General features: G+C 55.8%; 1 protein-coding gene across 2 annotated transcripts in view; it reads left to right on the forward strand.

Moving 5' to 3' along the window:
- The window catches only part of ADCY5 (adenylate cyclase 5), a 147,569-nt gene that overhangs the window by 84,407 nt on the left and 36,689 nt on the right, over window positions 1-26,473 (forward strand). Inside the window, exons 2-8 of one of the 2 annotated variants that reach the window (XM_082746353.1) lie at window positions 1,002-1,151; window positions 5,635-5,756; window positions 17,205-17,316; window positions 18,883-19,010; window positions 20,731-20,889; window positions 21,808-21,949; window positions 23,792-23,932. In XM_082746353.1, the coding sequence (XP_082602479.1) occupies window positions 1,002-1,151; window positions 5,635-5,756; window positions 17,205-17,316; window positions 18,883-19,010; window positions 20,731-20,889; window positions 21,808-21,949; window positions 23,792-23,932 (954 nt within the window). The remainder of the gene's footprint in view (window positions 1-1,001; window positions 1,152-5,634; window positions 5,757-17,204; window positions 17,317-18,882; window positions 19,011-20,730; window positions 20,890-21,807; window positions 21,950-23,791; window positions 23,933-26,473) is intronic. The other variant, XM_082746354.1, reaches the window with a different exon arrangement.

Consider the following 26,473-nt stretch of genomic DNA (forward strand, 5'->3'; position numbering starts at 1 on the left):
TAGATACCCCAGGAGCTACACCTGCCAAGAAGAAGTTTGTCTGAACAGCATCTTTGCCAGGATCTGAAATGTGCTATGTAAATTTGCTTTTGTGGGGTGTGTAGTGTTGTTTTCTGTTTTCCCTTAGCTTTTCAGTAAATACTTCTTTCCAAAGAATTCCAACCTTGTCTCTGTGACCTGAGGGGCAGTAGTATTTTTCCACACACACATCTCCGTCAGCACAGAGAAGGGCATGAGTGCGGAGCAGAGGGCGATGGTGGCTGCTCGCCAACTGGTGCAGAGAAGGAATGGAAGCCCAGGAAGAGGAGAGGGGACCAACCGTTGACACTGACCCCTCCTGGCCAGGGATCCTCTCCTTCCTCAGTCCCCAGAGGAGTCAGCGCAATGCTGGGTATCTCATGGGTAGCCAGCACTGCTTGCTTCTCTGCAGTTGATCCTAGGGAATAATAAGCTAATATAAAAATAACCATCTCAGGCTTCCCTGCAAATTGGCAGCCCTTTGTCCTATGCTGGACTCTATCACACTTTCAAAACATGAAATCCCATGACCCTTATGGAACCTTCTTTGCAATGCCCCTGCCAGCCCCAGTGTATACACAGCTCCCTCATATCATTACCAATATGCTGAACTTTTCATCACTGGGGCTATGGGCACGTACAGTATGATTATTCAGAGACTTAGTTCCTTAGGGCCACAGCCTGTCACCTGTCACAGGCCAGCCAAGCTTTGGGCTTCAGGGAAGTCAGAGAGCCTGACCTATGATGCATGGCTACTCCCTGTGGCCAGCCATGACTGGGTGTCCTTGGCGTTGGTTAACTCACAGGTAGGTAGGTGTGTGTGTGTATGTGTGTGTGTGTGTGTGTGTGTACGTGTGTGTACGTGTGCACTAATGTGGAAGCTGGGAGCTCCACGCTTTGGGGCTGGAGGATTAGGGTTGGGGCTCCCATGACTGGTGCCTGCTCTGGGCCTGAGCTCCGTGTCTTCATCTCTCCCTCTGCAGCTTGTCTCCAATGTCCTCATTTTCTCCTGCACCAACATCGTGGGTGTCTGCACCCACTACCCGGCTGAGGTCTCCCAGAGACAGGCCTTCCAGGAGACCCGGGAGTGCATCCAGGCACGACTCCACTCACAACGGGAGAACCAGCAACAGGTGAGGCCCTCCTGTCCTTGCATGGCTACAGGGAGCAGAGGCCCCAGACCTGCCTCAGCCCAGCTGCCTGTCTCCCCACCAACCATGCTCCTTGGAGGTGCCCAGCCCCACCTCCCTGGGCAGGGACCCAGCCAGAAGGGAATGTTTTCCCTGGAGGGAGCCTAGCATTTCTGGCTCTGTGGGAATGCTTTATGGAGACTTTGGAGAAAACTCTACCTCAGAGTTTGCCTATTGCCTCCTCAGTGTCCACCTGTGGGCTGCAAACAAGCCAAATCACCCAGGCCCTGGGCACCAGAGTGGGCTCTGCCCCCTCCCCAGTGCTGATGAGTGGGAGCACTGAGAGCTGTAGTGTTCCCATCTGGGATTAAGGTGCTCCCTGAGAGAGAGGAGAGGAGGTGGCTCAGTCAGCCCCTGGGACACCCCCACTAGGCACTTTCTCTGCGCCAAGTTCTGGGGTTTAGTTGGTTCAGAGAAAGGACGGTGGACCTTGTCTCACCCTAAACCTCACTCTCAGGGAAGCCATTCACACAGGCCACAGACTCAGAGGGCTGGGGCTGAGGGAGCTGGCCCTATGTGCTCTCTTGGGTGGGAGCCGGGCAAGGACTGAGGGTTGTGTCAGGGTGCCCCCTACAGCTGCCCCGCATCCTCTTTGGGGCTCCAGACCATTGTGCCCTCTCCTGCATGTGAACCACATGCAGTCTGGGGACTCTGGGACATGATGGAGCTGAAGAGCTCACAGGAGCCCCTGAGGTGGGGCTGTGTGACCCCAGGGAGAATAAGGGCAGGTCAGCAGGGTGACGGGGTCGCGACTGGACTCGGACTAGGTGTGGCTCTGAGAGATGAATTCTCCAAAGCAAGTTCTCCTCTCTCCTTATATTCATGTCTACCTAACAGACGTGAGTGGAATCCCGCTGCCTTTGAGCTTGGGGACAAGGGAGACAAAAGCCTAGACAGCAATGGTCCCTTGCACCCTCCTCGCTTGTCCAGAGGGCATGCTGGGGACACCCCAAGTGCACAGCAGTCTGACCTGTGTGAGAGGGTCTCTGACTCCGTCTGGATGCCTCCCGAGGAGTTATGTGACACGGGCTGGCCAAGTCCGAATGGCTGAGCAAAGGTGTGAGGCTCTGTGGTGTCTCTCCAGCACGGCACCCCTCCCCCACCTTGCCCCAGCGGCCGCCTGGCCTGTCCCTGTTTCCCGTCCAGCCCTGCTGCTCTGGCCGTTGAGTCTTGCCAGTCCCCAGCTCATGCTGTCCAGTCGGAGGCCTGCCTCGCCCCAGGCATTCTTTCAGCCCTCTCTGAACTCCTGGTCTGGCTCTTGAATGAACCCCATGCTTGGCGGTGTCCCTGTCTTTCTTTGACAAGCTTGTTGCCCTTCTGCCCCCTACCCTGAGCTCCTGCATGCCTCAGGAGCCACCTCTTGTCCCAGTTCAGGCCCTGGCATCGCTCATCTGAGATCGGGGTGCCTTTCTTCTCTTTTTGTGTCAGGGAGTGTCCCCTGTCATGTCCCCTGTCACTCCTGAGCCTTGTTCTTTCTCCAGTAAAATGCGTATTTTACAGCTCCTCACAGCTGATTTGCACTGGCCCTGGACAGGCTGGACGTTCCAGCAAACCCACAGGGATTTGGAGGAGAAAATCCATTTGCTTTACCATGTTCTGAGCCAAGAGAGCAGGGAGGGGAGGAGTGCTTCCTGGGGACAGGCACTCCTCACCCAGCCAGAGCCCAGCAGCTCTGGGGCCTCCCCCACCCTCTGCAGAAGGTGCTGCTCTTTGGCTCCTTGGGGTGGCACTCCAAGGTGCCCCCTCATGGTGGGACTCCAAACTGTTGTCCAGCCATCCGCACCCATGCCCTGACCCTCAGACCCAGAAGTGGTTAGAAATGTGGGAAGGTCTCTCCCAGATATAACTATAGAGAGCACCCCTTCCCCCAGCTGCACTAATTCTCCTTTAGTTTGTGTGTCTGTCACCAGGAACTGCTTACTGAGAGTTCAGTAAATAACCATTGAAGGCCATGTCCACTGATGCTCAGGGAGACCGAGAGCATCAGTGAGCACCTTCAATGCATTACCAGTGTTTTCCGGGCCCAAGGCTGTCACTTGTGGAGCTGAGTGCGACACAGCTCCGTCCTTGGGGCTGTCTCACTGCATGCGCTGCAGGGAGACCCCATTAACAGACCATGACATAGTGAGCGATCAGGGACTTGGAAGGAAGACCCTGAGTGGTGGGGGATGCCTCTGCCAGAGCCGGGACCCTGCCCACAGGAAACAGAGCCAGGAAGGAGGGTCCCAGCATATGTGAGGATGGTGATTCTAGATGAGCTTGTGCGCAAAGGCAAGGAAACACTGCCAGGATCTTGGGAAGCAGCTCGTGGTTCACTGTGTCTGGAACAGAGCTCTATGTGCTGGGCCCAGGGAGGGATAGAGGGGAGCCAGATCATGGAAAGCTTGAGGCCTGGCTGGGCTTATAGGCTAGTTCTGGAAGCTTCGGGAAGCACAGGAGGGTTTTACGCAGGGCAGTGATGGGGTCAGGTGTATGTTTTAGAAAGATCACTCATTGGGTTGCAGTGTGGATGGTGGATCAGAGGCAGCAAGCTGGGACGCAGAAGCTGCTTCAGGGACTGCCCTGGTTGCCTGGGAGGGACTTGAAGCTTGCCGAGACCTGTGAGAGCCAGGCTGGGATGGTAGAGGGCTTCAGAAGGATGAGAATGGCAGCCAGGCCTGGGTTGATGGGAGCAGGCCAGGCACGGGAAAGGGGGCAGGTAGAATGAGGTTGTAGTGGAAAATAAAGAGGCGTGGGTTCTTTGGGTCCAGAAGAATGCACATTTGATGCGGCTGGTGGAACCCAGGGAAGCTTTGGAGGCTTTGAGCTGGGGAGTGGCATGACAAAGGCAGTGTGCTGGAGAGACTGGGGCCATACAGGGAGGGAGGAGGGCTACAGCGGGGCCGGGGTCATCTGTCTGGGATGGGGTGGCCAGAATCCCACAGTTGGGTGAGAGAACTATGTGCAGGCAGTGGAGGGGGCCGTGGAACAGGAAGGCCGAGAGCCCACATCCACAGGACTTGGTCAGAGCTGGACAGCGCCTGGGGCCAAAGGGACAGGCATGAATCTCAGAGGGAAAGTTCTGAAGAGTAAAAGCAGTTACTTGGGTGGGGTATTGACCTCTGACCAGGAGGATGGGGGCTGGCACGGGCAAAGACAAGAACTTGAAGAGCCACTGGGGAATAGAAACCTGGGAAGGAGAGGTGGTTTTGGGTGCGGCGTCAAGGTTGTAGTAGCCAGCCATTGAGCAGGCAGCTGGAGACACGGAGCCTGGACAAGGTCTAGGAGGCAGAGGGTGGTGGGCAGAGTTGCTGGTGGAAACCGTGCTCGGAGGGGTGAGAGTGAGCAGAAAGAGGAGAGAGGCACGGATGTGCTGTGTGGCGGGCAGGAGGAAGGAGAGAAACCAGAAAGATGCGGGAACAGGAGCGGAGTCTTAGGGCCACACAAGGCGGGGGGCCCAGCATCCAGGGGCAAGTGATGGGAGAATGAGGAGGCCTGGGCCAGCCGGGCTGAAGGGCCCCAGGTGGGAGAAGTCCGTGAGCTAGGCTAGCAGAGCACCTGGCATGAGTAGTGGGCTGTCGGGGCGCAAGGCGAGGTCGCCCATTCCTGAGGCCGCTGGACCTCTGACCCCAGGCGGGACTGGGAGGAGAACGTGGAAGGGAGGCAAAGTCGGGACGCTCCCCTCCACAGAGTGCTCCTGGCCCCTCTCCCTGCTGCTCTCCCACCTCCTCTTCCATAGGTCTTAGCTTCTCTCAGGTTCTCAGAGTCCGTGTGCTTTCCTCCTCCCCTGGTGCTATCCCTGACGTGGAAAGGGAGCACCCCAACCTCATCCTTCTGGTCCCCATGAAGCCCTCTCTGGCCACCCCATTCCCCCAAGCCTGGGTCAGTTACCCCTGTGCAGTGCCCCGTAGTACTGCGTAATCCCACAAGACTGGGAGCTTTGTGGAGGAGAAACCTTGCCCCTCCCACAGTCGTAACTCGGGGACACCAGCACGGTGCCCGGAACATGGTTGGAGCTCAGTATGTGTTTGATGACTAATTGAGTGAATCTCATGTCGTGCTCTCAGCAGCCCCCTCCCTATTTATAGATGGGAAAGCTGAGGCTCAGAGAGGTTCAGTCATTTGCCTGAATGGTTACACATGGTCTCAGGTGACATCCAGGATTCCAGGGGGCTCAGTACTGGTTCACCAGGTGTGCTCTTCCCCAAGTACCCACACAGAAAACCCGGGTGGTCTCCCAGGGAGAAGAGTCCAAGTAGCCCTGAGGCATCACGCTGGCCTCACCCCCACATGAGTATTCGCTCCTTGAATTTCAGGCCAGCCTGAGGGGTTCTCCAGGACCCTGTGGGGGGGGGGGGGCAGGCGCTGAGGAGTTGGCCTGGGAAAGGAAGGGGACTGCCAGGCAGACGGAGGGAGCTGTGATGAAAGCATGTGCTTCCCTCCCCAGGAGCGGCTCCTGCTGTCTGTCCTGCCCCGTCATGTTGCCATGGAGATGAAAGCAGACATCAATGCCAAGCAGGAGGATATGATGTTCCATAAGATTTACATCCAGAAACATGACAACGTGAGGTAGGAATGAGGCTGGGGGGCGAGGGCAGGGTGGGAGGACTGATCCCCAGGGAGGCAACATCCCCACTTTCTGCCCTTCCAAGGGAGGTCTGTGGCTGATCTGACTGCGTGGTCTGTGGCTTTGGGGTGTATTATCTGGGGTGCCCCAGCCACGAGGCACCCTCGAGGTTGGTGAAGTGAATTGTTAAGGGGAGGCCCCAGGGAGAAGCTAGGGAAGGAAGGAGGAGAAAAGAGAAAGCAGTAGCACCAGCTGTTGGGGAAACTCCTAGCCTAACAAGGGTGACAGAAAGCCAACTTGGGACCTGCATGTTGCTATTATCATCTCCATTTTCATCATTATCTAGCAGCTTCCATTCCTTCTGAGCCGGTGTGTGACAGGCATTACGTACCTCATTGCCAGTCCTCCTGACCATGCTGCAAGGTGGGCTCCCTTATCAACATTCCTCGTTTAGAGATTGAGCTCAGAACAGCTAAGACCCTTGCCCAGGGTCACTCAGCCAGGAATGGTAAAGGGCGGTGCATTCTGGTCAGCCTGCCCCGGAGCCCATGCCCCTTTTACTGCACATTCGCTGCTTCTCTAGAGGGAAGCTGCTGACGGCAGGCCCGTGCAAACAGATGTAGCCTAATGGAGTGCACAGTCGGCTTCGGAGTTCCGTGGGGACGGGGAGCGGCTCAGTGGCCTTCCTGCAGCATGGCTTCCTGGAGAGCCCAGGAATCATCCCACAGGCCCAGAAAAGGAGCTGTTGAGGCTGCCTTTAAGAGAATGACTCTCTTCCTGGGCAGGTTTTCCTTGGACCCACAAATATTCCAAGGCTGGTGTAGAGGGAACCCTCTGGAGGCTTGGGCTGAATTTTCATAAAGGGATTAAATGGAATAAAATGAATAATGGTGCACACACCTACACGCACACGCTGATAAATGTGCACTCAAGGCAAGGCTGATGGCTGCAGGGGTGGGGAGGACACAGTTTTCATGTAGAAATCATCAGAATTTCAGGCGCAATTGCCCAGTTGCCAAGCATACCCTGGAATCCAAGACTGTTGTTTGCCCTTGTGTCCTGTATCCATCTTCCAAAAGAGATGCTAAGCCTTTGGGAGAAAGAAGTTACCTGAACAACACTTGTGTCCTCAGTTTTTGGGGTACCCTGATCCCTCTGGAGCCCACGCATATTCACTGTCAGGCAGGGAGAGCATCGCCAGCGGTAGGAAGAAGGCTGCTGCAGGCCGAGTCCCCACGCGTGCCCAGGAGGCGTTCCGAGGGGCCGTGGGCTCCGCTGAGCCGAGCTCAAGAGACGAGAGTAGGGCCTGGGATTAGGCAGGTCATGCTGACATGTGGGTTCCCCACTTCTTCTCACACCCCTCTCTGCCCCCACAAGGTAGAAAAATTACTCACAACAACAGTCATACTCGTCTAGTGCCTCCTTTAACCCAGCACTCTTCTGAATACTTTCAAACATTTGCCGAGTCCACAGCGTACATATAAGAAGTCAGTGCTGCTATTATCTCTATTTTGCAGGAAACTGGGGCATAGGGGTTAATTTATCTAAGATCCTAGAGCTGGTTAAGTGGGACAGCTGCCCCCAGGAAACTTTTCGGTATCAGAATTCTTACCTAGCCTTACTAGGTGTTTTTTACATGCCCAGGAGGAAGGAGTGTGTATGAGGATTTGTGGGAAGGAATCTCGGGGAGTCCCCAGCAAGGGGAGATTTTGGAGAGAAGTTTGGCTTCTAAAGAGAAAGAGAGAGAAAGAGAGAGACAGACACTATGGACCCACCAGAGGCCTTTCCTGTTTAGCAATCCCTGAAGTCTGGGGGACTCTAAGACATTTAAAGAAATAGCCTTCCCTGTTAGAACACATCCTGGAGGCCCAAAGTTCAGGTGGGAGCCAACATACCGGAACCCCTGTTACCCGCTTCTGGGATACTCTCTCTCAGTCCCGTCTTCACAGCCTCACGGGCCCTGGCATTGTTCCAAGCACAGCACGGACAAAGGTGCTTTTCTTGATTGTTCTCAGCTCGGCAGAGCATCTGGCTGACTCCGTTAAAGTATGATGTCGAACACGTAGGGAATGCAGAAAATTCCCAGCTCAGAAACAGTGTGGCAGGCAAGGTGTAGGTTCTCCCTGGCTGGGCTAGCACATCTGCCCACTTCTGCATCTCTGCCCCGCACCTGGCCCTCTCACCCCTCCATCTCCTGCCCCTCTGTTGCTTTGGGCCTCCAGCTCTCCAGCAAGGTGGTTGGGGCAAAGGGGCTGACTCGGGCCTCTTCTGCCACCATAAGGAGTCATCCGCTCCTAGGGAGACATGCCCTCATCTTTCCACTCCCAGGGAGGCTGTGACTTTGGGTAAAGAAAAGAACAACACCCTAATCACAGAGTGGCCCGAGTGTCCATGTGGCAATAACCAGAACCCCCCCCCCCCAACAAGCTGTCAGGGGGGTATTTCTGTTTTTAGACGAGCTAAGGAGCAATGCAGCTATCAGATAAAAGGGGAGAAAAATCAAGACGCTGCCCTTTTCATAGGGACAGACATAATTCTGACTCTGAAATTGCCAGGCTGGTTGTGGTTGGTACACACCATAGCCCAGCCATGAGCAGTCAGATGCAAATAGCCTGTGGGGGCCCTTCCTGTTCTGTGAGCAGCTGTGGCCACAGGTCTTGATGGAAACACATCGTGCACTTAGTCTCTGGACTTGGGTGTGGGGCTGGGTAGTGGGTGGAGGGGTGACATCAAGGTATAGAAATGCACTCTGGGGCTGGGCTTGAGGTGTGGTGATTAGGTCTGGGGCCTGGGGTTAGTCGGGCTCCACTGTCCTCTGGCCATGTGAGCAGGGCAAGTGATGGGCCTGGATACTCTGACCTTCAGTCTCCTCCTCTGTATGGGACAGGAAGGATACCAACTTAGCAGCGTTGTGGAGAGCGGATGAAAGGGTGTGAGGGAAGCGCTTAGCGCCGTGTCTGGCCCTGGCCACGTGTTCAGTAATTGGGAGCAGTGATTATTGTCGTTACTGCTATTATTGTGATGATTATCACACTCCTATCAACAAAGCAAGGCCTGGGGATTCTCTAGCTCAAGCGTGGAAGGGTGATGAGTCACGTTTGTCAATTCTCTGCGGAGTTATAATATTTAGAGAGGGTGATGACATGCTGCTCTCGAGCCCCCACTGAGAACAAGGCCACAAGAAAAATAAATCAGCCCTGCAGTGTGACAGACTGGGCTTGGATCTGCGGAAGGGCAGGAGACGAATGGGTGGGGAGAGTCTGGCCTGAGCAGGGAGGGGTGACAGCAGACCCCCACTTCCCTCTGTGGCCTCCCCCTTTCCTGGTGCCCGCTAGAAAACTGCCCCTGGGACCTGCCGGGAACCTGTCAGATGCTTTGGTGCTGAGCTGCCACTGGCAATGCACTGAGGTGGGCCAGGGGCCCAGGAACCTTTGGAGACACCACCACCCTCCCCCCGCCCCCTGTCTGACATGTAGTGACAGGTAGAGCTGTTTTAGCCCTTCTGGCTGGACAGGGCAGCTGGGACCAGGTGGCTGGGGTGTCAGACCTGTGGCTTGAGGGCCCTCCTCCCAGACACCTGCCTCCCCTGCAGCCAGGGCAGTATGAAGGTCAGAGGGAGGCTGCGCTGTCCTCCCCGCATTCCTGGGACAAAGGCCTCCAGCATGCCAGAGGCCTCCTCCTCTGTCTGGGAGGAGGGCACTGAGGTGGGAGGAAGGGGCTGGCCCTAGAAGCACGTAGCACATTCCCGTGGGTCACAGTAAACTTACAGATGCTGCCAGAACCCAGCTGTCACCAGGGGACCCTTGCCAAGATGTCACTATTGTGGAGCAAGATGAATGTCTTGTGTGGAGCAGCCTGGGTCACACCCTTCTCTGCCACGTATTGGCTGTGGGAACTCAGGCAAGTCATCTAACCCGAGCCTCAGGTGCCTCATCTATGACATGGAGATGGTGATGTCCCCTCACTCATCCATTCAGTGGCTGCTTTCCTCTGCTTCCACTGGTGGGACACTTAGCTACAGAGGCAGGGATTGAGATGGGAATTAAGAGGGACACTGTCTCTGATGTTGGGAAGCTTGCTTTCTCTTGAGGAAGACATACAGTAAACAGCAGGTCAATCAGTAAATTGGGATTGAATCAGATAAGGAATGGGGGTTAGGGCTTTGCATTCTTACGAGCATATATAGATGTTACAAAACTTACCACTTAATTTTTCTGTTAGGATAAAAGCCACAAAGGAACAGAGCCCCTAAGAGAGGGCCCCAGGACTTACTCCTCACGGGGTACTGGAAGGGGAGACGAGGTAGAGTATGGAAAGCCGCTGCCAGGCCCCCCACTTGGGAGGTAGCTGCAGACTGTCTGCCCTCTGGAGGCAGAGCAGGGTATGCGGTGAGAGTCAAGGTCAGGAGACCAATACCCCAAAGGTTTCAGGGGGCAGGGAACGTTCAAGCCAGCCCGGAGAGGCTACTGAAGGATACGCTACTGCCCTATGGGTCCCAACTGAGAGAGACAGCTTGGCACCTGAATGACATGTTCTCACGGGGGAGCCCTGCGGTTTTAGAGGTTGTAGATGGTGGGACGGGCTGGAGAGCTGGCTCCTCCAGGGGGCGCTGGTCCTCACTTGGCTTCCTCTGTTTGGACCCCCGGAGAAGTTCTTGATGGAGTACAGGTCTTGGCTCATTGGCTGGAATCACAGCCTCATTCTCAGGGGGCCTGGCTGAAGAGCTGCAAACTCAGGGGGTGGAAATGAGGTAACAGCCAAACCCGAACTGTGGGGGGGGGGGGTACGTGTGGAGGGGCCTGGGGAGCGCTCCCTCTCCTCCCTCCTCCCTCCTCTTCCTTTCTTTCCTTCTCTCCCCAGCCTCTCCTGAACCTCCCCCTTTTAAGGTTATCATCTCCTCTCCCGTCTCCTTCAAGGACTTGGCTGTGTTCCCCAGGTCGTTCTGGAGTCTGGCTCAGCTGCGGCGCGGCTCTGAATTATAATGGCCTCACGACAGCGTCCCTGATGCTCAGATACCTGTGGGTGGATTGTGCACCCTGGGGGCAGAGAGGAAAAAATATTTACCTCCAGTCATATTCCTGGGAACCGACCACATAAGGGATGGTCCGTAAGCCTAGCATTCCTGTCTCCAACCTGACACTAAGAAAAGTATTCTGAGCTCTACGCTATACCAATTATAGACACAAGTGGCCTTTATATTATTATCTCATTCATCCCACATTTATTGTGCTGCCCCTCTTTGCCACGTGTGACTAGGAGTAGATAGAAAAGATACGGTGCTTGCCCCTCAGGTACTGTCCAGCTCTCAGCAGTGAGGTCGGGCCATGCCCACTGCGGTGGGATCAGCAGCCTCATAACCCATCTGGTCCCACTGGGGAAGCCCCTGGGGGCAGGGCTTTCCTCTTAAACAACCAGCTAATTCATTATCTTACTTGTGATTAAGTAGACATGATATAAAACAGGCCATTTTGACCTCTCCCATCATTGTGCAACCACCATCACCATCTGTCTCCAGATGTTTTTTACCTTGCAAGACTGAGATCCTGTCCCTGTGAAACGACTCCGCATTCCTCTCCTTTCACCCCCCGGCCCCGGGCAACCACCCTTCCACACTATGCCTGTGACTTTGACTACTCCGGGTACCTCATGGCCGTGGACTCCTACAGTACATGTTCTTTTGTGGCGGGCTTATTTCAGTCAGCATAACGTGGCCAAGGCTTGTCCAAGTGGTACTGTGGGCCGGGATTTCCTTCCTTTTCCAGGCTGCCTAGTACTCCGTGGCATGTGGTACGCCACAGCTTGTATATCCATTCCTCTGCCAAATTGGGCTATTGTGAATGATTCTGCTGTGAACATGGGTGCCCAGGTCCCTCCTTGAGTCCCTTCTTTCAGTTCCTTTGGGTGTATACCTAGAAGAGAAATTGCTACATTCTAATTTTTTAAGGGAGTCCACTGTGTTTTCCATAGCGACTGGCCATCTCGCCTCTCCACCTTGCCTGAGGTGGTTTCATTTCCTTGCATGGACGTGGGTCTTCACAAGAGACCCGAGTTTGTCCTTGGACACGGAATGGGGATCAGTGGGGGAATGGAGCTGGCATCCAGCTAGGACTTGTTATTTTAGCTCTTTGGATTCAAAACTGGGGGCCTTGGGGGTAGAGGGGAAGGCAGAGAAGTTAAGGTGAAGAGACACCGACCCACTGAATGTGTCAGGCTAGGCCTTGGAAATTCTGATCCTAATAAGAATTCAGAATAAGAAGAATTATGCTGGGTTGGGTAGGTCAGAAAAGACATCATGAAGATGGAAGGGTTAGAATCAGATCTTAGAAGAACATAATTAGTTTTCAACCTTTCTCGTTCTACAAAGGATGTGTTTTCTTTGCAGAAAATTAAAAACTAATAATACAGAGAAGACAGTAGAAATCACCACGAGCTCATCACTGAGAGGTCACTAACTACTGCTCAGTCTTGGTGCAACCCTTTACCTTTTGTGGGCTTCTCCTGTGGGCCACATTCCCCCAGCTCTTGCAAGGCTTTCTGAACACAAAGTCTGTAAGTGCGATGGGAGGTCCACTCTCTGGCGGTGAGAGTAGAATGTGGTGGACAGAAACAGGACCAGGGGATCAGGGGTTGAAATAGGGTCTGCAGGAGGCCCTGAGGCTGGTAAGAAGGATTCCAGGACATCTGTGGACCCCAGACCCACTGGATCCGATCCCGAGAGTCAAGCCAGTCACAGGGCCCTTCAGCTTTCAGAAGGAAGGTGGCCCGTTGCCAAGAGAGTGGAGGGGGCATGGCTGTCCAGGGTGGAGCGGGTACCCATATCCAGTGTGTTCAGCATTCTCTCAGTGGCCTCTCCCCTCTGCCTCTCCCAGCCTGTCCCTCAGAAGGTTCTCTGGCTGCTCCTGGTCCAGACGCCCTGCTCTAATTATTTTGCACCCCCCCTTGGAAAATGCCCAGTCATCTGGTGTCTGTCGTCAGCCAGATGTTGGTGTGAGCAGCCTGACTGCACCGTTTGCCAAGCGCGTGCAGTGACCCACTGCTCCTCCTTTATCGTACTGGGGGCCTGGACCCAGGTGGTATGGCCTGGAGCACACAGAGGGCAAGCTGCAGGGGTAGACCCCTCCCCAGCCTATGCTGCTAGGGCCTCCCAGGCATATCTTGCCCTGCTTCCCTAAAACCTTCAGCTCCTGCTAGGCTCAGATCCTGAGAGTTGGGCTGAGACCTTGTCATATTCCCTTCCTGCCCTTGCCCGATGACCTCTGTTTCCCCAGACCCCCACGCCCCCTGGGCTGGCCTCGACAGACGGTTTGCCTCCCAGCATTCCCTGAGTCCCCTCCGTGTACAGTGCCGAGAAATGCAGGTCCAAGAAGCAGGTCCTTGGTGCAGCCTTCCGCCCAGACTGTGAGGAGAAGTCTGTGTCTGGGTGCCCCAGGGGCTGCTGGGTGTGGCCTCTGTTCAGGGGCAGAGTCAGACCCCAATATCTTTGTCAGGTCACAGCGCCTGCAGGTGCGAGAGGGAAAAACTGCAGGGAGAGGTGCCTCCCCAAGAACGCGTGTGGAGAAGCTGGGCCGAATGCGGCGGAATGCTGAAAGGCCTGTTGTGGTCACTGGGCCGCCTCGGGGCCTGGCCGCTCTGGCCTGCAGAGGAGAAGGCGGGCGGCCACAAGGGATGGATGGCTGGGCTCAGGGAGGAGTGCGCCACCACGGTGGGCCGGCCCAGCTTCCACATGCCCTCTGCCCCCGCTGCCCCCACTGCCAGGGCCTAAGCGCATTGCCAAGCTGAGCTCTGAAGTGAGCTGATGGATGGAAGAGGACCTCGATGCCTCTCTGGGCCCGGCATGCTTGGAAGACGGCCTTCAGGGTCACCCAAGAGCCAATCAGGAAATCTTGCTGGGGGAACAGACTGCAGCTGGGCAGACCTCAAAAACACAGGCGCTTCCTGAGTGACAGCCATGGAGGGGAACCCTGCACGGAGGCGATAGCAGAGGCGTGTGACTTCCCTCTGACAGGAGGTGGGGGGATGTAGAGGAGGCAGAATTTTCATGAATGTGTAGGACAGGCCGCAGGGCAGCAGAGCTGAGACCTTGGACACCCTGTCCAAGCCTCTGCGCAAGGGAGCAACCCGCGCTGGGCCCTGCTCGGAGCCACTCCTCTCTAGTGGGCTGGTGGCTCCGTCTCGCCCCAGCTCATCTGCCTGCAGCCTGTGCCCCCAGACTCCTCCCCCCGAGGAGGGGCTGTGAAGAGCAGACCCCAGCAGGCTGGAGGGGTCTCCGGCTCTCTCGGCCCCCAGAGGCCTTTCACACACCACCGTTGTTTCCCACGCCTCCTGGCATGGACTGGGAAGCTACTCACGGCCTCTGTAACTGTTCTGCCGTTCATCCCATGGACCTAGGCCCTGGGCCCCACAGACTCCTGTCTCAGGTGACTTAGCTTGGGACTCCAAGAGGCCCCATGGGGTTGAAGGAAGAGCTGCTGAGGTGACCGGTCTTGCCTCTTGCTTGCTTTGAAAGGGTGACTATTCTCTTCCATTCAACAAACATACATTAGAACATTGGGTTGAACTGGGTTCCCCTAAAACATATGTTGGAAGTCCTGACCCTTGGTCCCTGTGAATGTGGAAATAGAGTCCTTGCAGATGAAATCAGGTTCAGATGCTAGAGTAGGGTGGGCCCCTAATCCAATATAAGGGGGGACCTCCTAAGAAGAGGAAAATGCTGTATGAAGACCTGGATACGCAGGGACAGCGCCGCGGGAGGTCAGAGACCGAGTTGGGAATAACACAGTCGCCAGCCCCACAATGCCATGCGTGGACACCCCCCACTGGCAACTAGGGAGAGGCAAGGAAGGCTTCTGCCCAGAGCCTCAGAGGCAGGACGGCCCCCTGACAGCTGGCCGCTGATGCTGTGTAGCGTTGGACTTAGCATGGAGTAGCCATGGGTGTGGTATCTGCTGGCTTTGCATTCAAGATACTGCTCCAGCCCGGGGAATGTTTCTTAACTCTGGAGCCGTGGATCTTGACCCCAACCTGAACTAGCTCTGGATTCTTGAGACCTAAAGAAGAATTTCCAGAACATCTATGTGATGGCGCTTTTCCACAGACTGGGAGAGACCTTTCTCTTGTTCCTGAGTGGAACGGGCCAGTTGCTTGCAAGACTGACCGGCGGAGAAGCGGCAGCTGGGTGGAGAGGGGGCTCTAGTTAGTTAGGGAGCTGAGATCAGCATTGGGGGCATGGCAGCCTTCCCTCCCCTGCTCCTCTTACCACGCATGCTGACGCAAGGCACTCCCCGTGTACTCCCCTTGGAGGGGGTTGCTGAGCCCATGTGCCTGGTCAGACCCCAGGCATCGAAGGCTGCTGGAGACTTCTGACCACCTCGCACCATCTGTGCCCCTGCCCCCCTAGCTGCCTGCTGAGGAACAGCTTGTCTGCTTTCCCGAGCTCTGTGGCCAGCCGGGGCAGTGTCTCTCCTCTCCATTCCTCCTCCTCAACTTTTCTTCTTTCCCCTCATTTGGCCTGTCTGTCTGCACCTTCCCTCGTGTGGGCTGGCAGACAGCCGCTGAGGGTGCCCCCCTCCTGATGGAGTCCCGGACGCCATGTGTGGTGACCCATACCAGCCCCTCCGGCTCCCTCTGCCCCTTTCACAATGCCGGATCCCTGAATTACGCTCATATTTACTTAAGATGGCTCTGGGGCCAACAGCTTCATATTTATGGGTTCAGCTCCTGGGCTGTGAAGCCAGGTTGCCTGTGTAGCCTTGGGCACAGGACGCATCCTCTCTGTTTTCCTTCATTTTCTCGCCTGTAAAGGGGGGATATTGACCTCATAGGGTGGTTGTGGTGTTCAAGTGAGTTCATACACATAAGGGCACAGGACAGTGTCCAGTTGTTTTAAAAGGCAGGTTTTATTACCAGCCAGATGTGCGAAGGCGAAGAGGTGAGGAGACAACTGCCGTTGGAAAGATTGTTACTCATCCTGGGAGAAGTGAGCAAGTCGCCCCCAAGCCGTGGGCGCCCCTGGGGAAGTGCTGCAGTGGCGGGTCAGGAGGCAGAGCGAGAGGGGTTTAAGGATGGGACTTTGTTGGGGTTTTTGCAGGAAGGAATGGATAAGTAGGCTTGGGATAGGCTAGTTGGAACCATTTCAGTGGGCTCTGTGCTGCAGGGACCGTCCCAAGTCTGGTACCCATCCCTGGGGTGATTAGGGCAGGAGAGCCATGGCCTGAGCGTGAGAGCCTAGCTGGGCTATGGGGCACTGGACGCTAAGGCAAGCTGTTGGACAATCTCTGAGACCCTACCGGCCTGGGACTGACAGGCTCCCCAGGGTCAGTGAGGTCCCAGGTATCAAACATCAGAATAGAAAGACAGGCTTAATGCACCAATGCATATTTTCCAGATAGAATGACAAAATATGCTTGTTCTACATTCCTCATTTAAAAAAGGAAGGCTGTCTGGGGCTTCAGGAGCCTTGTGGTGTAGTGGGAAGAACACGGACCTCGGAGAAGGAGCCCACCATGCTGCTGTCGGCAGCTTCTTCCCGGGGGCTCAGCCGCCTCCTCCGTGAGATGGAGACCCCAAGCCTCTGCTGCAGGGCTGCATGGAGGACTCAGTGAGAAGACAGTCTGCAGGCTCCCAGCCCTGAGCCAGCCCATCTCAGTACATGAGGGTTATTACGTTTCTGTGTCTACTTAAAGAAAAAACTCCATTAGCCCTTCTACACTCCCGCCCTGGGGCCTCACCTCTAGTGGTGTTCTGTGAGCAAAGGAAGATGGCTTCGGCCTCCAGAACATAAACCACAGACACAGACAGAAGACCCACAATAACCACCATGGGGACCGGCTGCTGCATTTGACTCCGTGCCTGGCGATGAGGCTGCCGTTGCTGGCAGGGACGAGTTGGAGGCTTCCGGACATGTTTGCTGTGTCTTCCTCTCTCTCTCTCCTCCCCGAGCCTCTTTAGTCTGTCCCTTCTAGAGACTCCCTAGGGATGGAGGGCTTGGGCCCGAAACCCTATCTGTGGGGCTGGGAAGTGAGACCTTAGTGGGATTGACACTGGGCCTGGAACACTTTCTAAGCCCATGAATCAAAGGCCACAGCTACCTTGAAGGGGCTGTTCAGGAGTCACATAGGGCAGGCCCAAGAGGGGACAGAACTGGGGGTGGGGGTGCGCAGGGCCCTGTCTTCGGTAACTCAGGCAGATGCACACTCCCAGGCCTCATATGCCTCTGCCCCAACCCCACCCCCACCGCCATCCTGGGTGGGAGTGAGGGCACGTTGAGAGCATAGAGTTGTCTCCTGGGCAGCATGGAGAGGCCAGCTCCCTCAACTCTCCAGGGCCAGGGACCTTGATGCCCTCCCCAGCAGCCATTTGGAGCCTCCCCGTCCCCAGGACTCTTGCTGGCCAGCAGTTGCGTCCCCTGTCCTTCCTCCCTCACAGGGGTCTTCCTCCACCTGTCTCCCCAGCATCCTGTTTGCCGACATCGAGGGCTTCACCAGCCTGGCATCCCAGTGCACTGCCCAGGAGCTGGTCATGACCCTCAACGAGCTCTTCGCCCGCTTTGACAAGCTGGCTGCGGTGAGTCACTCTCCTTGCCGTCCCCGGCACCCGGGGCCCGTGCCAGAGCCAGAAGGTTGGCTCCATCTGGGCCGCCCAAGGGAGAGCGCTATGGCCAAGGCTCTGTGAGCCCCAGGGACGGGCCCTGGGCCAGCATGTGCCCTGCTGGGCAGGGGGGATACACGCACTGTGGCTGTGTTTCCTCACACCTCACACAGTTGGATGTGTCTTTGTATGTCGGTGATCATGAGGGAACAAGGGAGTGAGCCTTCCACCTGAGGAAGGGCGTGGGAAAGCCTGTGGGTGAGGCTGCCCAGGCCCCTGAGGAATTTCTGTATGGTGGGGCAGATTCAGTGCCCTTAGAGCCATTTTCTTGGGGAGCTCGGCCAGAGTGGTAAGAGAATGAGTCTGAATCCCAAATGGCCTGCCGACAGCTATGTGCCACCCCCCAGAGGCTTCCAGAAAGAGGACTCTGTGCTGTTCAGACAAATTGGAAGTAGCATCCCAGGCCAGGGAGCGGTAAATGACATATTTGTTCATTCAGTCCCTGTTTATACTGCCATCCTCTCCAGCTTTTGTGTCTTTGAGTGATGTTCCGGACCTCTGTTGAGTCATTTTATGTCAGGGCTGCCCACTGCAATGTCCACCGGTAGGCGGACACGTTTCCTTTTGCCATCAAACCATTTATGAGAGGCTGGTGCTGGTCAGAGAGGTGCCAGGGCCTCCAAGGGCATTAGATGGCGGGTCTCACACTGGCTTGGTGGTTTTTATCCCCTGACCATGGATGAGGGGAACTGGATATATGCTGGGCCGTCAGGCATTGGACGGGCCTTAAATGAGAATCCAGGCCACTCGGACATTTGAGTCCCAGTGTCCTACTTCATGAAGTAACCTCTGGTGGCCAGACTTGGAGAGCTGAGAATTGGTGACTAGTGATATCCCATCCGAGTCCGAGTTCTGGCTCAGTTGTGACCTGCTGGGCGATCCCCGTTGTGCCCGGTTACTCTCCTCAGGAGCAGCAGTGGGCAGGACTTCAGCTCTGCGGGGTGGGGAGGTCTTAGTCCTCACATGCTTGCTGGTTAGCAGCGTGCTGTTTGGTCACATCTCAGACAGGCTGAGGGGCAGGCAAGCTTTGGTTAAGTCTCATTCCTGCTTCAGTCTTTTTGTAAAAGAAGGAGAATCAGAAAACTTCTCATAGAGCCTTAGGCCAAGGGCCAGAGCATTCTCAGGGCCTGGGAGTAGAAGCAAGGACACCGACTCTCAACCTGGGACCTTCGTGAATTGATAAGTCTGCCCTCTTTGCTCCCACATCGGACTGCACTCTTCTTGGGTCTCAGCAGTGACCCAAAAAGTGAGTTCCTGAGCCTGGGGAGGCTGGAATGCCTGAGAGCTGCTCAGCTGGGCCTCCATTCCCCTCTCAGTTCCTGATAAGCCTGTCCTGGGGCTGGGGCCATGCATCTGTCTGTGCTCGCTGCCCTAAAAGGCAAGTTATTCCAGGCATGGGGTGAATCTGTTTGCTTCCCGCTTCTTTCCCTCCCACTTCTCTTTCCTACTATTTTTAATTTTTAAAATTAATTTGCTTTCCAGGAGAATCACTGTTTACGTATTAAGATCCTGGGGGATTGCTATTACTGTGTCTCTGGGCTGCCGGAAGCGAGGGCTGACCATGCCCACTGCTGCGTGGAGATGGGCATGGACATGATTGAGGCCATCTCGTAAGTGCCTGTCTGGGAGGGGACCATCCCACAGCCTGAGGACCTGATGTTGGAGAGTTGATTAGTGCCTCCCGGCTTAGAACCTTCTCCTAGGCTGCTTCTGCCCACAGCAGCCCGGGAAGCTTTTCCCAGAGGAGCGTGTCCTAGGAAGGGAGAGCTCTGCAGACTCCCGGGCACTGGGAGGTGTGGCCCTAGCTCTGCAGGCGAGGAGGACAAGCTGGCCATCGTGCCGTGCCCTGTGCCTCCCTCCCTCACCTCTCAGGGGCCATGGCCACCCAGCCCCATTTCCTCCCAGGTGAGAGAGGTTGGATGCACGGAGGTTAAACATCTCCCCAGGGTAATACAACATGCCAGGTGGATGCAAATGCAGGTGTCCCCATTTAAGAAAATCCATCCTTCGTGGGAGCAATAGCAAGAAGGATCTTTGGCCAATTCTCGATCACTGCCGGCTAGAGAAGGAGCCCTGGTTATTAAAAGATGTGGAGCTAATCCAAACTTGGGCTCAGTAACTTGGAGCTTCAGAAGCAGCCTGGGTAGGAGCAAAGGAAGAGCCACCGTGGACAAGGTCAGGGGCAGAGCAGCTGTCCAGGAAGGTGGCCGGGTCCCTTCGGTTTGGCGGAGCCCTTTTGGGCAGTGTTTGCTGAGTGCCCTTGTATGCCGCCCAGTCATGCAGAGCGGACGGCATCAGGTGAAGAGGGCAGACTGAGATGGGGGCAGGAGGGGCATTTGTTTCCATTGGGAGGACCAGGAGAGGCTTCATGCAGGATGTGGTTCGGGAGTTAAGCCAGAAAGGTGGAATGAGATACTAGCAACTTAAGCAAGGGTCCTGAGGCACTGGGGATGGAAGGCACATTCCAGCAGGGACAAGAGAAATGATGAATGACATAACTCTTCCCTGCATTGGTGTTCACCACTCGCTGGCTGGCAGGGAGGAGGGCAAGCCTCCAGAACTGGTCCAAGTCAAGCTGCCGGCCCGCCACTGGCTGAGTGGGCCTATACCAGGGTATCTGAGAGCATGCAGGTCCCCAAAGAGTACACACCGTGTAACCCCCTGCCCTGCCCCGAGCTCCTGCACCCTCTTCTGCAGACCTCGGGCCTCAGACGTATGCCCAGAGCAGTATAGCTCCTGTCACAACCTGCAGCCCACGGAGGGGTCCCCCATGTCCCGGGGACGCTCTCAGCCCTGGGTGTGGTGCCTGTGGTGGGAAGTGGTGCTGCTTTGAGCACATGGAACCTCCCCAGTCAGTTAACCACCTTGCTCAGCACGCCATTAATATCCAAGAAGCAGCAATGGGGACAACTCTGAGCATTACACAAACGGGGTTCGCAGCGGCTCTAACTTCCCTGTTTGGCTCAAGTGGACACTAACAGCATTTGCATCCTCAGATTACAGTTGAATTGACTAAGGGTAGCGAAAGCCCAAGGTGCCTTCCTGGGGAAGCAGTGGGGTCCTAATGGGAGTGTGAGGCACTGTGCCCCCTTGTGGCCACACTGGGAAGCGATGCCTCCCTGCTTGGAGCCGCAGAGTACCAGGGCCCAGCCCCTGCCCACCTCAGGGGAAACAGTCTCAGACTCTGGGTTTGGGCTGGACCAGAGAGAAGTGACTCTTTGACCCCTGCACCTTCTGTCACACCCCCGATCCCATGCCTTCCAGCCTCGCCCCCACTCTGTGCGCCTGGTCCCTGACCCTTTCCTAGCCTTACCCCTGCTCCATCCCCAGGTTGGTCCGGGAGGTGACAGGGGTGAACGTGAACATGCGCGTGGGAATTCACAGCGGGCGAGTACACTGCGGTGTCCTTGGTCTCAGGAAGTGGCAGTTCGACGTCTGGTCTAATGACGTCACGCTGGCCAACCACATGGAAGCTGGAGGCAAGGCAGGGTGAGTGAGGGTCCAGACTTAACTTCCCAGCCCACCCCCATCTGGGGGTCTGGGGGTCTGGGGGTCTGCCCATCCTGGGGTGGGCAGGATGGGGTAACTTGCAACTCTGGGTTGGCAGAATTTAAGTAAAAATTCTGCTCCTTAACAAATGACTTGCTTCACACCAGGGCAAGTTGTAGGGACCATCCTCTCAACCTTTGCCCAGAACTTCACCCAGAAGATATTTGCATAACACAGGGCCACTTGTGCAATGGGATAGGTGGGGTAGAGTTCTGGAGGCCGGAGGAACCATGGGTAATTTCAGAGTAGCCAGGACAGAAAGGAAGTGGGACATGGGTTGGCCTGGATGGCTGAGCAGGATTCTGACAGGTGAGGAAGATGAGGTAGGGAGAGAGCCAGTCTGAGGGACTGAGGTGAGGACAGGCACAGGTATAGGAAACATGGTGTTTCCAAGGAATGGAAGTAGAGCCGGTGACCTGCAGGAGAAACAGTGCCTGTAATAAAAGGACCTCTGTGTGTGGTTGGGGGATCTGGGCTCAGACCTCTTCTCAGCTGGGGCCACTGCTAGCTTCAGAGCAGGTTAGCAAAGTTTGTGGGACCGAGGAGGCTGTGTCCTCCTCATGAGCCAGTGATGTCTTCCGCTATGACAATGCTACAACTTAAGTGGGATATGATATGCTCAGGGTGGACACGAGCTCAGAAGGGGCCTCCGGGAGCCACCGTGACGATGACAGTGGAGGGATACAGCACACTGAGATCGAGGTCGGGATCTAGGCTGAGGTTACCGTTTGAGCCAAAGTGCTGGGCTCTGGGATCTGATCTGTGACAGAGTCGGTCACAGAGTGATTCTGCGTGGGGGCTAGAGGTCTGAAGTCACGTTCTCTGCCCTCCTCTCCCCGCGTCCCTCCCCACCTGCAGGCGTATCCACATCACCAAGGCCACACTCAACTACCTGAATGGGGACTACGAGGTGGAGCCGGGCTGTGGGGGCGAGCGCAACGCCTACCTCAAGGAGCACAGTATCGAGACCTTCCTCATCCTGCGCTGTACCCAGAAGCGGGTCGGCCGGGGAGGGGGCTGAGGGCTGGGGGGCCCGGGGTGGGGCGGAGAGAACCCGGGTGGGGTGGGGGCTGTGGGGACTTGTTCTTCTAGGGAGGATTGTTTCACAGCATCCCCTTCCTTCTCTTCTCGCTCTCTCCTTGAGTCCGGGCATGAACTCCTCACGCACTGTGGTTCCTGTGTCGGGGAAGCTCATGAGCATTACAGAGGGCTTGCAAAGGCCAGCAGCAAAGCAACGGTGTTTTAATTTTGCCTCCCGTTGCAGAAATGCAACAGGCCTCAAATCAGTTAGCCAAAGCACAGCTGCAGGCCAGGCATGGAAATGAAACAGCAGGGACTCTGTCCACCATCTACTCTCTGTCCAACCATTGGTTTCGTGTCCATCCTGCTCCTTGTCTGTTGCCTGGACCAGGTGGATATTGGGCCATTTTCTGCCTCTATGTGTCCTGACTGTCTCTGCCGTCTGTCCCGACACATCTTCGTTTCTCTGGAGGATCTCCATCCTTTCCAGGGTTTCACCTTCTAGTCCCTTTCGCCTCCCTCCCTTTGTCCCAGCCCACACTTGCCCAAATATAAAACTGAATTATTAGCAGACTTCGGCGTTCTATTTTTAATAGTGTCATGTTCCATGTTCTTAATTTTTAAAAAGCGAACAAAGAGAACATTTTCTATTTCTCCCTAGATTAAAAAACCTTTTACCAATGAATCTTTCCATTGAATTGACCTGTTGGTCAGTGACCTTTGGTAGAGAAAAGTTTCCTTCTTTCTTTTGTAAGAAGTTAAATGAAAGATAAAACTAAGCTGGGAGAAAAGTCCAGAGAAAGTCTTGGGTGACCCCAAAGGTACATTTGGGGGCTCCTTGGGGGCATGTCCACCCTGACAAGGACACCACCGGGGGGGACCTCATTTCCCACAGCAGGACAGGAGCTGCGTCGGGTCCCCCATAGAACACAGAGAAGGATGGGAGGATTTTTGAACATTTGCTCGCTCTTTGATTAGAGTATAAGTGAACTGATTTCCTCCCGGCCCCTCCACACCCTCCCCTCTGTCAGGGTGACAAGGTCTTCAGCCCCAGCTTCCTGCCCCGCTCAGGCTCAGGCCTCACCTGCTACTCTGGGTTCCCTGGGTCATGTTCTTCTGACAGGTGGTCCAGAAAGATGAAATGGAGACAGGGAGTGATACCTCATACCCCACCCCACCCGGAGCCGTGTCAGCTGTGTCCCTGGTCCGACGGACTCCCTTCCAGGCTCAGAGAGGGAGCTGAGGGGAAGGCTGCCTCTGGTCCCCCCAGGGCTTCTCCAACCATCCGCCTGGAGCCCATTCAGATGGGTGGACGAGCAGACAGAGATCGTGGCTGGCATATGGGGAGACAGCTGAGGCCCCACTTGTGTATTTGTACAACGTATGTTGGCCTTTGCCTCTCAGGCTCTAGTGATCCGAACCTCCAGAAGCTGCCTCTCCGGTAGAACATGCCTGTTTGGGATAAGTCGAGTGGAGACTAGAATCCTTGGTTTCCTCTCTCTTCCTCTCTTAGACCCAGGCTCTGCCCACCCCCTGAGAATTCCATGCCAATGACAGTCTCCCCCACACCCCTTTGCTTTCTCACGAGACCAGCCTCCCACCTAGGCCAGCCAGGGCTACCCTGGGGAGTGGGAAGGCATTTAGGAGACTTTCTACACTGAGCTCCGGGATCCCAGACTAGGCTCCGGCTGTGCACCAAAGGAAAGGCCACCTTCCTTAATTCCTACGTGGCCAGGCACCCAGGAGGGATGAGAAACGCCCCACTCGGGTTCACCTGGTAGGCTCTGCCCACAGGCTGATGTTGTCTGTTTTACTTTCGCAGAAAGAAGAAAAGGCCATGATTGCCAAGATGAATCGCCAGAGAACCAACTCCATCGGGCACAACCCACCCCACTGGGGGGCCGAGCGTCCCTTCTACAACCACCTGGGGGGCAACCAGGTGTCCAAGGAGATGAAGCGGATGGTAAGTACAGGTGGGGCAGCGTGTGGGCTGAAGCTGCTCCGGCGCTGGGGCCTTCCATGGGTGTGAGGACTGGGCCAAGCCCCTCAGGTTGCCTGACAGAACCTTGGAGAGTCACAGAAGCAACACTGGGCTAGGACCCAGAGCGCCTGCCTACTCGCCCTGGGTTCTCTCTCTGAGTCCCAAAGGCTGGAAGCAGACCCCGAGTCCAGGCAGAGCCTTCAGTCCTCCCATGACAACATCTGGTGGGGCAGCAACTCCTCAGACGTCCTTCCAGCACCTTCCGCCTTTCCCAGGCAGCTGAAACACATCCTCGGGCTCAGAAACCATCTCAGTACTTTCTGGCAAGCACCAGGCGATGGTCCCCTTAGCCCTCTGTGCTGAGAAGTGCCCATGCTAACCGCAGGTGTCTGGGGTGGGGCAGGCAGATTGGATGGGCAGAGGCCATGGTAAGGATGCTACGTCCCTTTCAAGTGACCCTGCCTGCCTGGAGGGACAGACAGCCCTGGCCCTCCCTGAGTACACCAGGGGCCGCCTAATTTGGGATGTACTGTCTGGGTTCTGCCGGGGATGACAGAAATAATTCAGACAGTGGGACGAAGAAGAAGAGGGATGACAGATCAGGTAAGGGTACAGCAGCAGTGTTTTCTTTCTTTTCCTCTGAGAGCTTGGCTTCCACATCCACGCGTGCTCCTAAGCTCTAGGGCAGCCTGTTTCCCAGGCAGGAGGCGCCCACACTGGTGAGAGGGAAGAGTGAGGCCGGAGGGTGCAGGGAGCTGTGTGTGTGTCTGGGGGGCACTTTGCTCCCTCGGAGCTAGAGTACTGGAACAAGATGGGGCATGCTGGCACTGAGATCACAAATTTGGGATCTGTGGGTTTGACCACATTTTAGCTATAGCAATAGGGACTATAGGTAAATTCTATGAAAATCCCACAGAGGCAGCAGACTGAGCCAGGGACAGGCTGGGAACCCGGCCACTCTGCTCCTTGCTAGGTGGCAACTAACAGATGACAAGGGTTTAAGGAAAACCTATAGGATCAAAAAATGAATTGAGTCAAGACCTTCGTTTCAATTTTTGATGGTAAAGAAGCAACTCATAGGACACCAAGTTTATGAGGGGGCAGAGTGGAGGAAGGGTGCCTGCCTTCCTCCAGGGCTTTGAATTTGGACTTCTACAGATCTCCAGCCACCACTTCCCCTCCTGGGGGGGGGCCCTCCCCAAAGCAAAGAGCAATTGGTGGTTCCTCTCTGTTCTCACCCCAGCCCTTTCATAATCTCCTGTGGACCGTGTATCCGTGTGACCAGGACCAGAGAGGGGGTGGGCAGAGGTAGGGGGCAGAAATCAGAGAGAGCCTGGGGCAGAGAGGGAGGCTGTTGTTCAGGGGGCAGGGAAGGGGGAACAGGAAGATAGGAGGGAGAGGACAGAGGAGAGAAGGAGACTGTGGGAGCGGGGAGTGGAAGAGCCACAAGCAGGCAGGAAAGGCACCCGGTGGGCTTTCTCTGTTTAGAATCGTGGGGAAGCTTTTTTCCTGGTGATATTTGGTGTAAGTGCAGTCTTTAGTTCTTTCAGAGTCTCAAAGGAGGCAGCTGGGAGTGTGAGCACTGGTTTAGCAGACACATTCATCATTGTTAGGACCAGGAGCCTTGGAAGAGAAGGGGTGTCGTGGGGAAGACGGGCTACAGGATTTCTCCGTGGTGTTGGCTGCCTCGCCAGCAGGGAGGGACAGGAAAGTGTGTGGACAAAGAGTGCTGGGAACACCTCTGCCGCAGCCTTTGGGAGAAGAGACTCCCCGGCCCTCATCCTGGCTGGGCAGAGTCACCAGAGGCCAGCGTCGAAGGACACACGCCACGTCCCCTCCATGCAGTCAGAATGTCCAGGCTGAGGATGGCGTGGTTCCAGAAGCTGCCTGGCACACCGTCAGCATTTGGTGGTACGCTTGCCTGAGATCTTTGAGAAGGATACACAGAGGAAGAGCTTCTCCCCTGACTTCGGCCAGTGACCGGGGTGGGGGTTAGATAAAGCATGACTGGGAGTGCTAAGAAAGGTACCAACTCGTAGGCATCAGTTAACGTCTTTAAATTTTGTTCCAACTTGGACTCAGCTTTTAAAGTGTAGTGGCGAGCTGCTCTGGTTTGTGCTTAGGCCTGTCTCCCTAAGGGTACTGAGGAATAAGAAGGTGGACAGCAAGGGCCCAGAGGGGCCTCTGCTCATCTAGCCAGGGAGGCCCTCCGTTCTCTGGGGGGCAGTGGGCAGAGCCGGAGTGCTCAGGGAAGATACAGCTCGCCTGCCCGGCGGCCAAACCAGAGCCTGCACTTCCCCGTGGGTGAGCGGAGGGGCCACAGCCCTTGCTCCTGCTTTTAGGCCCAAAGGGACAGGAATTGGGAATGAAACAGAATCAGAGCTGCTCCCCGGAAGTGGTGTGTTACAAACTACAGGAACCTATCTGGGGGTCCTCCTAGCCGGGTGGAGGACTGCTGTCCCGGAACTAGTAAGCAGGCTGGGGAACTTGAACCCTGTCTACTGGACTGGGTTACTTTGTTTT

Source organism: Mustela nivalis, assembly GCF_964662115.1.
Source record: "Mustela nivalis genome assembly, chromosome: 1".
In the NCBI taxonomy this organism is placed as follows: domain Eukaryota; kingdom Metazoa; phylum Chordata; class Mammalia; order Carnivora; family Mustelidae; genus Mustela; species Mustela nivalis.